This window comes from Hibiscus syriacus, unplaced genomic scaffold, assembly GCF_006381635.1.
Source record: "Hibiscus syriacus cultivar Baekdansim isolate YM2019G1 unplaced genomic scaffold, ASM638163v2 tig00004072_pilon, whole genome shotgun sequence".
Taxonomy (NCBI): Eukaryota; Viridiplantae; Streptophyta; class Magnoliopsida; order Malvales; family Malvaceae; genus Hibiscus; species Hibiscus syriacus.
Window position 1 is genome coordinate 623,049 of NW_024061998.1, and position 13,199 is coordinate 636,247.

General features: G+C 34.0%; 2 protein-coding genes and 1 pseudogene across 2 annotated transcripts; 2 read left to right on the forward strand and 1 right to left on the reverse strand.

Annotated features, from left to right (window-relative positions):
• Positions 1–2,809: 2,809 nt before the first annotated feature.
• On the forward strand, positions 2,810–5,473 carry LOC120189173 (annotated as a pseudogene).
• A 538-nt stretch (positions 5,474–6,011) lies between these two features.
• On the forward strand, positions 6,012–7,543 carry LOC120189844. Its single transcript, XM_039193011.1, has 3 exons — positions 6,012–6,015; positions 6,402–7,222; positions 7,277–7,543. Exons 1-3 carry the CDS (start codon positions 6,012–6,014, stop codon positions 7,541–7,543), a joined length of 1,092 nt encoding a protein of 363 aa, XP_039048942.1.
• Positions 7,544–11,763: 4,220 nt separating this feature from the next.
• Positions 11,764–12,577, reverse strand: LOC120189854. Its single transcript, XM_039193017.1, has 3 exons — positions 12,500–12,577; positions 12,259–12,405; positions 11,764–12,003 (listed from the first exon to the last, which is right to left on the reverse strand). Exons 1-3 carry the CDS (start codon positions 12,575–12,577, stop codon positions 11,764–11,766), a joined length of 465 nt encoding a protein of 154 aa, XP_039048948.1.
• Positions 12,578–13,199: the final 622 nt, after the last annotated feature.

Below are 13,199 nucleotides of genomic sequence, written 5' to 3' on the forward strand. Positions count from 1 at the left end.
CCATTAATTGCCCTAAAATTGTACTGTTTTGGTTGGTTATAATTTGGTTAATTAGGGTGTTGACTGTTTTAATGGATAATAATTAGCGTGATAAATTTTCATGTTTGATTAATAAATTATTAGTAATTAGATAATAATTTTTGGAACGTTTTGTTAATTGATTAATTGTTTTGTAAATTTAGATAATTACTGTTACTAAACTCACATTAATTATTAATTAATTTTAATTGACCTTAGTTTTGACACCTAGACACTCTCATCAATTATCCTTATTCATAATTAGACTTTAAGGAAATAATTTGGTGATTAATTATATCTCTTTTAACCTTAATTAAGAACTTGAATAACAAGTTTGATGCATTTTGTTGAAATCGGGTATGTTTGAATCTAATATTTTGACTTTTTTTCTGTAGTAATTTCAATCGATCAAAGGTAACCTATTTGAATCGGGTTTTTAAATTTCAATTTTAATTTTAATTTTTAGTAATTAAGATAATCGACAAATTAATTGGTACCGAAAGGACAGTACAAGGGTGTTAATCCTTCCTTGACTGTAATCGACTCCGAATTCGACACATTTCTAGTGAAACACAGATCATATAAGACTGCTGTAATTATTTAAGTCGAAGCTCAATTCTGAATTCGAGCTAAAGATTGCTGCAACAACATCATTACAATGCATGTGTGTTAGTGACGCATTATTAGCAAAAGGATTTGATATTGCAAAATTGGAAATCATGTGGTGATTCTGACGAGTACCACAAAATCATATATTTATCCTTTGTCTCATTCTAAATTAAACAATGAATTGAATAAACAATTGAATCTTTATTTTGTCGGAGCTTACAACAGAACAAAAATTTAGATCTTGAAATCCAATAAAAGTGAGTTAAAAATCGACAACTACGTGGGTTGAACAACCTAAAACTTGAAACCCGAAGAAGACTAAAGTGAAAGATTACTTACCGATATTAATCAGAGCTACGTGAATAGCATTGCAGAAGAGTTCAACGACAGAGACGATGTAGGATGTTGTCTATTAAACTTGCGGTCATGGATTTGGGTCCTCTAACCTAACGCCCATAATCATTATTTTTACGTCTATTCATGTCTTCCGAATAATAATGTATAAATTAAACCTGGAACCTTCCATCTCTTTTGGCTTCACCTTTTAGACTCCAATCTTTTTCATTGAATTCGACTTAGTCCTTGAAGTCCATAATTTCCTTTCAGTTTAGCTTTCACACTTTATTACTTATATATATTTAGTATGTAACTCATATATGGTCTAGTTACATTTATAGACAAAATCATAGATCGATTAAAGAGTAAAATATATCATCTCAAAGATATTGTATGATTTATAAAAATGAAATATGATCGTAGGTCATTTGTGTAGGATGAATAGTTTAAATAATAGATAAAAAGTTAGAATTTAGTTACGCATTATTTTAGCTAACATCATATAAGTTTAAATGGTTTCCCGCTGGCTCATTGTAACTTATGAACGCTATGCATGTTAAATTATGAACTATTTCAATAAATTATGAACGGGAAGTAGATTGTGAACAATTATTTATTTAGGTACTAATATTTTCTTGAAAAAAATAATTTGAGAACCAATTCAATAAAGTTTGAAATCATTACTTAATTGAATCTAAAGTGAGATATTAAAATAATAAATAATTGTTTGATTTAAAGAGTTTAAAATTAAAATATATAATAAATAAATTTTACATATATTCTAATACAATAAAGTTGTCATGATTTTAATAAAACTAGAATTTGATTATTGATCCATTTCCAATAGAAATTTTAAAACCCCTCTATATTTTCTTATTTGTCACGTTCAAGACCAACAAAAATTAACTAAGTCTCTTGTTTGGTATGATGCCATGTGCAGCTTGAACTTTTGTGGATCAGGTTATTGAGGGATCTCTGGAATCAATGCACCAGAACCTTGGTTTCTAATGGCTCCTCTGTCGACTTTTCAATCGATTCCATGGTGATTTTGACATCCAGTTTGAACTCTGCAACGACATGGTGTCAATAAAAGCCTACATTGCGAGTGAGGTTTTAGGGGCTTTTGTTTGGCCTCTAATATAGATTTTTTTGGGGCTTGATAACCTTATCTGTTTTACCTTTTTATGAAAAAGAAGACGCACTTGAGGTTCTTGAAGTATAAAATCTAATCCCAATATTGTTTTATTTGGTGGATCAATTTTTTATTTATATTATAATATCGAATTAATACTTGAAATATTATGTCATCGACTCGGTGTTTAAAAATAATGATGGTGCTAATAGACAACATTAAAATATGATTCTGTCATATTTCAGCTAGCATATTAACATTCAGCACAGACGACCGTTTAATTTTTAATGAAAAATGATGAATTTAAAATATATGAATAGTCATGAGATTATTTTGTAAATTTTAAAAGTAATAAATTGAACAAAATAATATCTTATTTGACAATTTTATAACTTTTAATAATCGAAAAATTTAATAAAATATACTTTATAATCGGAAGACTATTTATATTCTTTGTCCTAACACATTCAAACTGAAGTAACCTTTGTCAAAGCAACCCAAAAACAACAAATAATGTAATGTAACACAGCATCCCACTATATGACATTGGTTGTAAACCCTCATATTCTAACAGCAAAAAGACACTGTAAAAAAAATAGTGAAAATCTCCAAAGGACAATTCCCCACAATTTCTGGAGTCCAACCTAGCATTCCATCTGCCTTTTACATTTCCAAAATATTTTTTTTTAAAAATCGATTTTTTTTATCTTTAAAAGAAAAAGCTTTAATATAGTTGCAGAAACGGGCCATTGCCCTTTCACACACTCGTTTATTATTACTTGACGCGAAAAAAAGAGGGTAAAGGCGTTTGAGGAGTGCAACAGCTGTGGTTGTGAGAGGATGGCGGGTTACAGAGCTGAGGATGACTATGACTACCTTTACAAGGTGGTTCTGATCGGTGATTCAGGTGTGGGAAAGTCGAATCTACTTTCCAGGTTCATCAGGAACTAGTTTAGCCTCGAGTCCAAGTCCACTATCGGCGTTGAGTTCGCTACTCGTAGCTTGAACGTTGATGGAAAGGTCATCAAGGCTCAGATTTGGGACACTGCTGGTCAAGAAAGGTCTTGCCTTTTTATCCTTGTTTTCCTTTCATGTTTCCTGATCTGCGTATTTTTACTTTTCTTCTGATTTTGCTTACAGAGGTGAGAAAATATTAAAAGGGAATTGGATTTTCTTTCCTCTTGAAATTATTGGTTTGCTTGGGAAAAGAAAGCTGCTTTGATTCTGGGAGAGTTTGATTTGATCTAAAATGGGATTTTTAGTAAATCTTTCTTTTGCCTATATAGGAGAAAAAATGGTATTGCATATCTAGATCCATGAGCAGCATGCGAGTAAATGGTGATCTGTTGTTAAGATCTAGTTTCTTTTCCTAATAGGCTTGTGTTGCTGATAGGTCCATCATAGATTTGAAAGTGCGGATTAGTAGATCTTGCGAGTAAATGTTCATGCTTTGTGTTGAAACTTTTGCTTCCTGCTAGATATAAGATATTTGGTTTCGACTTCATGTTAGGGGTTAGATTGCACCATAGTAATTTAGTTGACGCCTCTTAGGGATTGACTTCTGTAACAAGTGGCTCCAAGAGAAACTGACCTGCATATGATGCCAGTCAAAACCATCGGTTTGTCCTATTTTTGTCATGTGTAATCAGTAGTCACAAAGAGATGATGATTGCTTACAAGTATCTTGTTTCTCCATGTGTGTAGAATATGTTAGTTTAGTGTTTCACATCACTCTAGTCTGCTATTTCAGGTTCTTGCCGTGATCTTACAGCTACCGTGTGGTAAATTGATAGTTTGTTCGAGGGACCGTTTGAGTCATTGTGCAGAGAGCCCTATACCATATTTTTTTCCATCGTATATCTAAAATTTGCATCTGCCTCCAGAATGGCAGAGAAATTCCCCTATTGCCGATATAGCTTGCTCCACCTCTGATGCAGCAGAATCTTGGTTGACAAATGATATGATTCTTTTGAGGCACGGTCATTCGTTGTCTGGCCAAATACACTTGGGATATCATCCATGTGCTTTGAAATGGTGACAAGGCATTGACTTGTTTAATTAGGCGTCAAATTGAAGTACAAGAAAAATAACCTTAGATATCCTAAAGCACGAGAAAACAGTAACCTTAGACTTTACTTTCTAGACTATCAGAAGGGTTAATGTGAACATCCAGGGATAGGGCTGAGATGCTTAGGGCCGTAATTAAGCATTGACGCTATTGCTCCATTTCAAGTTATTTCCAACCTGTGTAGAGATGTCTTGTATCTATAATGTCGGTATAGCTGCTAGTGGCTTCTTGTGTCACGGCCTTGGTATGGTTTGATTTCCCTGGACCCTGATCTAATATGATGTAAGGTTACTAAGTTCTCATATGTTTTCAAAGGTGATTCATTGATTTGAAATACAGAATATAAAGCTCCATCCTCGCATCCTTGGAATGAAAGAAAGGGATTAATACCTGCACTATAGATTTAGTATCATAGTAATTAGATGCCTGATTTAGCCCTGTATTTCAACCCTTGTATTGTTTGGGAACAATGGGTAATAATTATAATTTGGGTCGATGAGTTCGATAAAGTTGCCAGATAGATTATGATCATACTATTGCCTTGTGTTTAAAACATATTTCTTTGGTACTCAAAATGAGAGCTGCGGATAAATTTGTTTTAATTCCAGATCCATGGCATTCCTATGTGTGGAAAGTATATGTTCGGTTCTCTTATCATTGTTATCTGAACTCTTCTAACACTGACAGGTACCGTGCCATCACAAGTGCCTATTACCGAGGGGCTGTTGGTGCACTTCTTGTGTACGATGTTACACGACACTCCACATTCGAAAATGTCGAGAGGTGGCTACGAGAGTTGAGGGATCACACGGATCCCAACATCGTAGTCATGCTCATCTTTAATAAATCAGATCTCCGTCACCTCGTGGCTGTCTCAACCGAGGATGGGAAATCCTTCGCCAAGAAAGAATCCCTCTACTTCATGGAAACTTCTGCCCTGGAAGCTACTAATGTCGAAAACGCGTTCGCTGAAGTTCTTACACAGATCTACCATATCGTGAGCAAGAAAGCTATGGAGACCGGTGACGAAGGGAATGGTTCAGCCGTGCCCTCCAAGGGAGAAAAAATTGATGTCAGTAAAGACGTGTCGTCTGTGAAGAAGGGAGGTTGCTGCTCAAGCTAGGACGAGGACACAAATCCGAAGCCTGATTGTTTAAAAGGATGCTGCTCAATCTTGGTTTTGTAAGATTTTCTTCTAAGAGTGCCTAAAGTAGGAGATGAGCAGGGATTGATTTAATTCTTCATTAAGAAATAATTCTTTTCCCTTCTTGATGACTGGTATTTTTAGTAGAGAAGAGGCTTATGAAGAAGAACAGGTTCTTACACTATTGTTAGGGTATCTGTTTATTGAACCAATTGTGCTAAACTCTATTGTTGGAATTACTATGGAGTTTTTTCTTTCGTTTTCAGGCAGATCCAAAATGATTGAATAATTTTAATGGTGGTTTTCTGGGTTTGCATGATTTAATCGTACCAAATGTATGTAATTTCATGAGCTTTATGATGGGTTTTCTTCTCGTATCAAGAAACGGAATTTTTATATGATTTTTTTGCCCCTGTGGAAGATTTTCTCATGAACTAGAGTGATGATACTCCAATTCATTCAATTCCTCCATTTAATTAACTGTACATGATTTCGTCATCTCTCCTTTTAATCGTTTTTTAAAGTTCATTTTGACTATATTTGAACCATAAGAGAGACCCCTCAAAAATACCCCGACAATACAATCACTTGAGGTGACGAGTTCCGTTTGGACGGTAACATATACCGTATTTTACTAAATAAAATTTGGGTAGGCCCAATACCCTAAATATTATACACGCCTGGGGTATTGGGCCTGTGCTAAAATGGGTTTGCCACACGTACGAGTACATACACGAATAGGGCACAAGTCAGATGCAGACTGATTTTTATGCGGCGGACGAAGCCCACGCACAGAGATATTAGAGGTATATACATGCACGTAGGAGTGTGTTGTATACATGCAAGTTGTGTAAACTGTGTAAATAACAGTTAGCTGAGTCAGCAGCTGTTAGGAGTCTGTTAGCAGTTAGTTAGGCTGTTAGTGTGGCAGTAACTGCTTGCAATTCTTGTATAAAGAGCATGCATAATGAGCAGCTCAAGGTATGCTTGTGTTGATGAATATACTTGTGTTCAGTTGAAGAGTAGTAACTCAACATGGTATCAATCGCCATAAGTTCCTAGAGCCTCATGTTTTCTTGATGTTATCGTTAAAGCATCTTCGCGGTTTCATCAAAACAACGGCGAGAGCGAACAGACCGAGCAGATGCAACAGCAGCCGAGATCGAAGATCTCTGTGGATCAACCGCCAGCGGTGGAGCACGAGATGAAGAGCAGCTTTGATTTCGACGTAGATGAACCAGTCGCGTACGAGCTGAAGGAGAGAGTACAAGAGGTGGAAACGACGATTTTTGAGGCGAAGAACAATGTAGCGGTTAGTGACGAGTTTGCTATCTTGAAATCGGAGTGTATTCCTTCGAGGAGAATGGATTCGTCAGAAATTCCATGGGATGCTCTGTTTCTGGTAGAGAAACCACCGGTTTCCTCTAGATTCAGTCACCGGAAACCCGTCAAAGCCAGTCCTGAAGGTGGTCGAGCATTAAGGGTGGCAAAACCCAAACGCCACGAGACACCGGAGAACACGTGGAAGATGATAACGGAAGGGAAATCAATGCCGTTGACGAGGCATTTGAAGAAATCGAACATGTGCGAGAATCACAACCGTGATATCAACGCCGAGGAGTTGTCCGATTCAACGACGTCGTTGAAGAAATCGGAGACATTCAGGGACCGGACCAATTACCAGCCTCCAACTGAACTGGTGAGCTCTCCTTCTCCGGTGAAGCCAAGGACAAGTCAATTCATCATTGGGTTGAACAAATATTTAGATGCCCTTAATGGTAAGTTTGCAGTTGGACTAAGATTTAAGATGAGATTTGAAGAGGAAGATTCTCCTGAGAGAAGGTTTTCTGGAATAATTGTTGGTGTTGAAGATTTTTCTCTTCACTGGAAAGATTCAAAATGGAGTTCATTGAAGGTACAATGGGATGAGTCTGCCTCCATTCAGAGGCCTGACAGGGTTTCACCATAGGAGATAGAACCCTTTGTTGCTCTAATTCCACCAGCTCTGGCTCAACCGAATGCAGCTAAGAACAAAAGGCCTCGACCGCCCGCTGAAAATCCTGCTCTACATATGTCAACAACATCATCAGCTCCTTGGAATACTGGAGTGATGCATTTCCATGATCCAACTCAGTGTAACATTTCTGCTGAAGCTATAAGAAATGAGAATCATGGCATGTGGCATCACTCACCACCTTCCAGCAGATGTGGATTTCCAAGGTGTCATGAGACTTGAAAGCTTCACAGTCAAGTGTCCAAGAAAAAAATATACGTCAAGGACTCTTGTAAAAGATGATGAAGAAGAAAGAAATGAAGGTGAATAAGAAGAAAGAAAGGAAGCATCGGCACTTTCGATTCAAGTGAACGAAAGGAAGCATCAGCACTTTCGATTCAATAAGAACGAAAGGAAGCATCGGCACTTTCGATTCAAGTGAACAAAAGGAAGCATCGGCACTTTCGATTCAAGTGAACATCGGCACTTTCGATTTAATTGTTCATCTTTTCATCAAAAAGGTTAAATGTTAGAAATTAGTTGTAATTAGTTTTTGGAGCATGTTGTAATAGAATGATCAAGAAGAACAGAAGAAGAAGAAGTAGGGGAAATATTAGAGGTATATACATGCACGTAGGAGTGTGTTCTATACGTGCAAGTTGTGTAAACTGTGTAAATAACAGTTAGCTGAGTCAACAGCTGTTAGGAGTCTGTTAGCAGTTAGTTAGGCTGTTAGTGTGGCAGTAACTGCTTGCAATTCTTGTATAAAGAGCTTGCATAATGAGTAGCTCAAGGTATGCTTGTGTTGATGAATATACTTGTGTTCAGTTGAAGAGTAGTAACTCAACAAGAGACAACACAAACAATGCGTGCGACAATTGTCAATGCTTAGAAAAATTATAGAACTTTCTAGAATGGAATAAAATGAGCTTAAAAACCTCTTACTTGAGTTGGTTTGCAATGGTAGACAGAACTTTTGACAAAGCTGAAACTTCCCATAGTCCATGCTCCATAATAGCGACAATGATAATAGAAACGAGAGCACTGGATGACGCACTTGAGCATATGCCATCAGTTATATAGCTAATCCACGATAAGTTATCGATTGAAATTCACTACTATGGAGAGAAAAGTCCCTTGGAAGAAAGCTGTGGGAAGATTCAGGCCTCCTCAGGTAATTTTATATCCTATTTGAAGTCGGTATATTTGAATATGGCTTAAAACTCCCATGAGTATTTAACTAATTTTATTTAAAATAGAAAATATTTCAAATTACAATAAAGATTTACAATCATAATCGTAAATTAAACACATAATTACGAAAATTTCTTATAATTATTGAAACAAAACTAGCAACTTAATATCACATAAGGACCATACAAGAAAAAATTAAAATATAACCAAGAAACTTGAGCAAAGATAGGTACAAATAAATAGATCTGATTGCATCGACAAACGACCACAAAAGAAGATCAAGCTATTGAAGGACCCCGACAAATCGCAAATTAGACTCGAGCGACGTAAAAATCTATACACGAACGTAAATCGAGTATCTAAATCCAATATGATAGTCCAAAGCAGGAAGATCAACAAGATATCAAATAAGTATCATCTTGACCAATCATGACGATGTCAAATCAATCCTTAAAAAAATAAAAAAAAGCCAATAAAACCATGCCAAAAAACATTAAAAAAACGTGACATAAAAGCAAATGAAAAACATGTCATACAAACATACTTATTAAAAGAAAAAAATAGAGATACGATATAGAAAAGAAAAAAATAATAAATGATATTGAATACCGACGGTCGACAACCAACATTAAAGTTGATGCAACCACTGATTAAAAAAGACGAAAAAGAAAAAAAGATGAACGGTACACCAATGAGAGAAAACTAACTACAATAAGTATCTTATCTCTTAAGGGGCCGTTTGATTCACATAATATAAGAATACTTCTGGAAATAAGATTACAAAAAAATGTTACATTATTTATCATATTATTGAGAATGTTATATTATCTTATTTGACTTGTTTGGTAGAAATATAAGGTTATAATGTTTGATTGAAAGAATATAAGATTATAATGTTATAAAAAATATAATTTACTAAATTGTCATTGAGATATTTTCTTTTAATAAGTTTAATTCTCAATATTAAATTTAAAATATTTACATGAAATTAATAGAAAAAAATAACCTTTTTTTTTATATTTTTTAAAAAAAATTGCTACACAAATAACTTTATATATATATTATTTTTACTTTTTTTATTTCTTTGAAAATTCAAAAATTAGGAGATGTATATACTTATACCAGTGTATTTATATGTTTATTTTTAGGTATCTAGGTATTGGAAATGCACATACTTACGTTGATGTAAGTATGTGTTAATTGATATACTATATTTATTTCATTCATACTACATGTATGAATTGTACAACAAAATATCATATCAAATTATTTGACAAAACTAATAGAAAATATAAAAAATACAATATAGAAAGCCTTTTTTAAAATAATCCTAAAAATAAATGTAATAAAATATATAACAAAAATAAAACTTGAATCAAACACATATATAATAAATAAAATAAAATATTGATATTTATTTTATTTTTGATGTGCATCATATTATTTTATAATAAATATTAAAAACATGAAATCATTAAAAATAAATAAAATAAGTTTATAATCATAATTATATACAAAAGTAATGATCATTTTAAAATAACTATATTATTTTAGGGGTATTATGATCCTATAGGGAGAAAATTGTCTAATACTTAAGAAAAGAGAATGAATGACATTCACAGGAAAAGACTAAAAAATTGTCACTGTTGGGAATACTTCATTACCCTGAGGGTGCGTTTGGTTCACGGAATGTAAGATTACCAGGGGAATAGGATTACTGGGAATGTTGTATTTTGTGTTTGGTTGGTTAGCAGGAATGTAAGATTACCGTGTTTGGTTAAAGGAATAAAAGATTATTGGAATGTATATTTGATCAAATTGTCCTTATTATATATTTTATTTTATTTATATTTTCTTCAAAAATAAATTCGTAATATTTATAATATTTTTTACAAAATTATAAAAAGGTTGAAAGGGTAAAATTTTTTTTAACCCTGAACTTCATAAAAATTTAATTATAGACTTTTTTTTTAAATCTAAAATAGTTTAAGGATAAATTTGTAATTTAACTTTCGTAGAATTTTTATTATTCAATGAATATGATATTTTGAAAAAAAAATAAAAATTTAAGGGCATTTAGTCCAAAACGCCGGTAATGTTACAATACCTAAGGGAAGGGAGGTAATGACATTCCGGTAATATACCCCAAAAAATCCACTATTGGTAATAAAACATTACCGGGAATGACATTACCGGCCAAACCAAACGGGGAATGTGGATTCCATTCCGGGCGAATCCCACATTCCCCCATCCAAAAGCCCCCTGAGGGTGCGTTGGGTTCATGGAATGTAAGATTAATATAGGGAATATGATTACTGAGAATGTTGTATTTTGTGTTTGGTTGGCTTAGCAGGAATGTAAGATTACCGTGTTTGGTTAAAGGAATAAAAGATTATTGGAATGTATATTTGATCAATTGCCTTATTATTATTTATTTTTAACAAGTTGGAAAATATTTATATATTTTCTTTAAAAAATTAAATTCATAAAATTTATATAACTTTTTTACAAAATTGAAAATATAAAAAGGTTTAATGAAAGGGTAAAATTTATTTTATCCTGAACTTCATAAAAATTTTAATTAAGATTTTTTTGTAATATAAAATAGTTTAAGGATAATTTGTAATTTAACATTCGTAGAATTTTATTATTCAATGACAGAAAAATGATATTTAAAAAAAATTTAAGGGTATTTTAGTACAAAACGCCGGGAATCCAACAATACCTAAGGAAAGGGAGGTAATGACATTCCCGGTAATATAGCCAAAAAAATTCACTATTGGTAATCTTACATTACAAGGAATGAGATTTCCGGGCTAACCAAACGGGAGAATGTGGATTCCATTCTCATGGGAATCCCACATTCCCCCTGAGAGAATGCCCTTAAACCAATAATGAGAATGTTATTTCGGAAAAAAAATATCCCTAATAATGATATTTTTCGTGAACCAAACGCCTCTAAAGGTGGTGTAGCACAAATGGTAAATTACACATGAAGCAAATACTCTTTTTAAAGTTCATAATTTACATATTATAGCACGGAGGATGATGAATTTCAAGTGATAAAGACATAAAAGGCACTAACGATGACATCTCCTCTAGTTGCCCCATTCTTAGAATGTGAGAGCCGATGAGGAATTTTTACCACTCGCCATGCAACACATTCGTAAAGGAATTTTTTTTTCTAAACTGTAACTGATAAGTAGGTACAAAAAGGAGAATCTCATTAATGATTCTTATCTTCTCATTTTCTACTAAACAATAACATTTCATTGCTTTTCGATGGCCTTAAGAACAGCTTGAGTAATATCTTTGATATCTGTAGTTTCTTGGTCTTGATCCACAACAATGGCTTCCATGGCAAAGAAATGATTGCAACAAGCTCTTGCTTGAACAACATTAAGACCCAGTTCTTCAAACGCCTCCACAATTGACACCAACGTATCCCCTCCTTTGTTGCATCTCACTCTAACCGTAAACTCTTCTCCATTCTTCTCCACCTTCACTTCCTGCTAGGATGGACGTAAAATTTTATTTTAAGGACAAATTTCTAAAATCTTCTGAAGGGACAAACTTATAAAATTTTAACGGGTGAAAATAGATTTTAATAAAAAAATACTATAATAATTTCAATTTTTCATGAGACGACTGACCCCATCTGTCACCTCAGTCCATCCTACTGTGCCTGCTAAAACACTAAATCCCAAAGGAAAAAAAATAAAGTGCTTATACATGGATTACATAAAGAGGGAAACAAGGTTCACCTTTGGGATTTGTAATTGGTTCAATAAAGTGAAGTACTCGTTTCTGATAGCCATAAGGTTTTGGTACTCTCTTTGCATTTCTTCCAACTCGACTCTAACCTTGTGGAAATGGAGAAGAACATTTAAGATGCTGGAGCTTCCTCTAACCTTCAAGAAAAGAGGAAAAAAAAACAGGTGGGGTTAACGTTTAGAACCAGAAAAAGCTTAATGACTCCAAACCAAGAGTGATTGTTGTATTTACAGATTTGGAGTTGGTGAGAGTTCGCATCAGTTGGAGCTTTCTATGAGATGCAGCTCTTCTTTGAAGCTTATTTGCCATCTCTGCTTTCTTTTCACTATGTAATGATTTCTATGTAGTGGCCTAGTTTATATAGGAGGGGAAAAGGGATTTAGTTTTTGAGATAAAGGTTTGTCTTGGGATCCATAAAGAGCTTAAACTAATCATGTGAAGTCTTAAAATGAATAATTTAATCAACAATAATGCATGAACCAGCAAATACCGAGACAAGAAGCCTTGAGACAAAATGATAAGGCAAAATTTGAAATGACAGATAAAATGGATTATTTGGTTGTCATATTGAGATGTGGGATTTGAGTCAAAATCAGGGCATTGGCACAGTGTCAGTCAATGTATATATATATATATATATGCTATTGCCATTCTGGTTGAAGTATATTTCAGTCATTCACGGGTCATTCCTTACTGGTTTTTCTTTTTGTTTGTCATCCAGCAAGTAAGACCCCTTGCCTGCTGCTAGCGATACCCATTGTAGCTCACATGCCTCTGTCATTCTCACTTGTGTTCTATTGTTTAATCGTTCTTTCTCTTCTCAGGTTTCACCATGTCCATCTTTAAACCCAGTTGTCTACCTATTCGGGGGGTTTCAAGTACTTAAATAAGGAGCTATGTACACTAGATGATTTCGATTTAGTTTATTTAG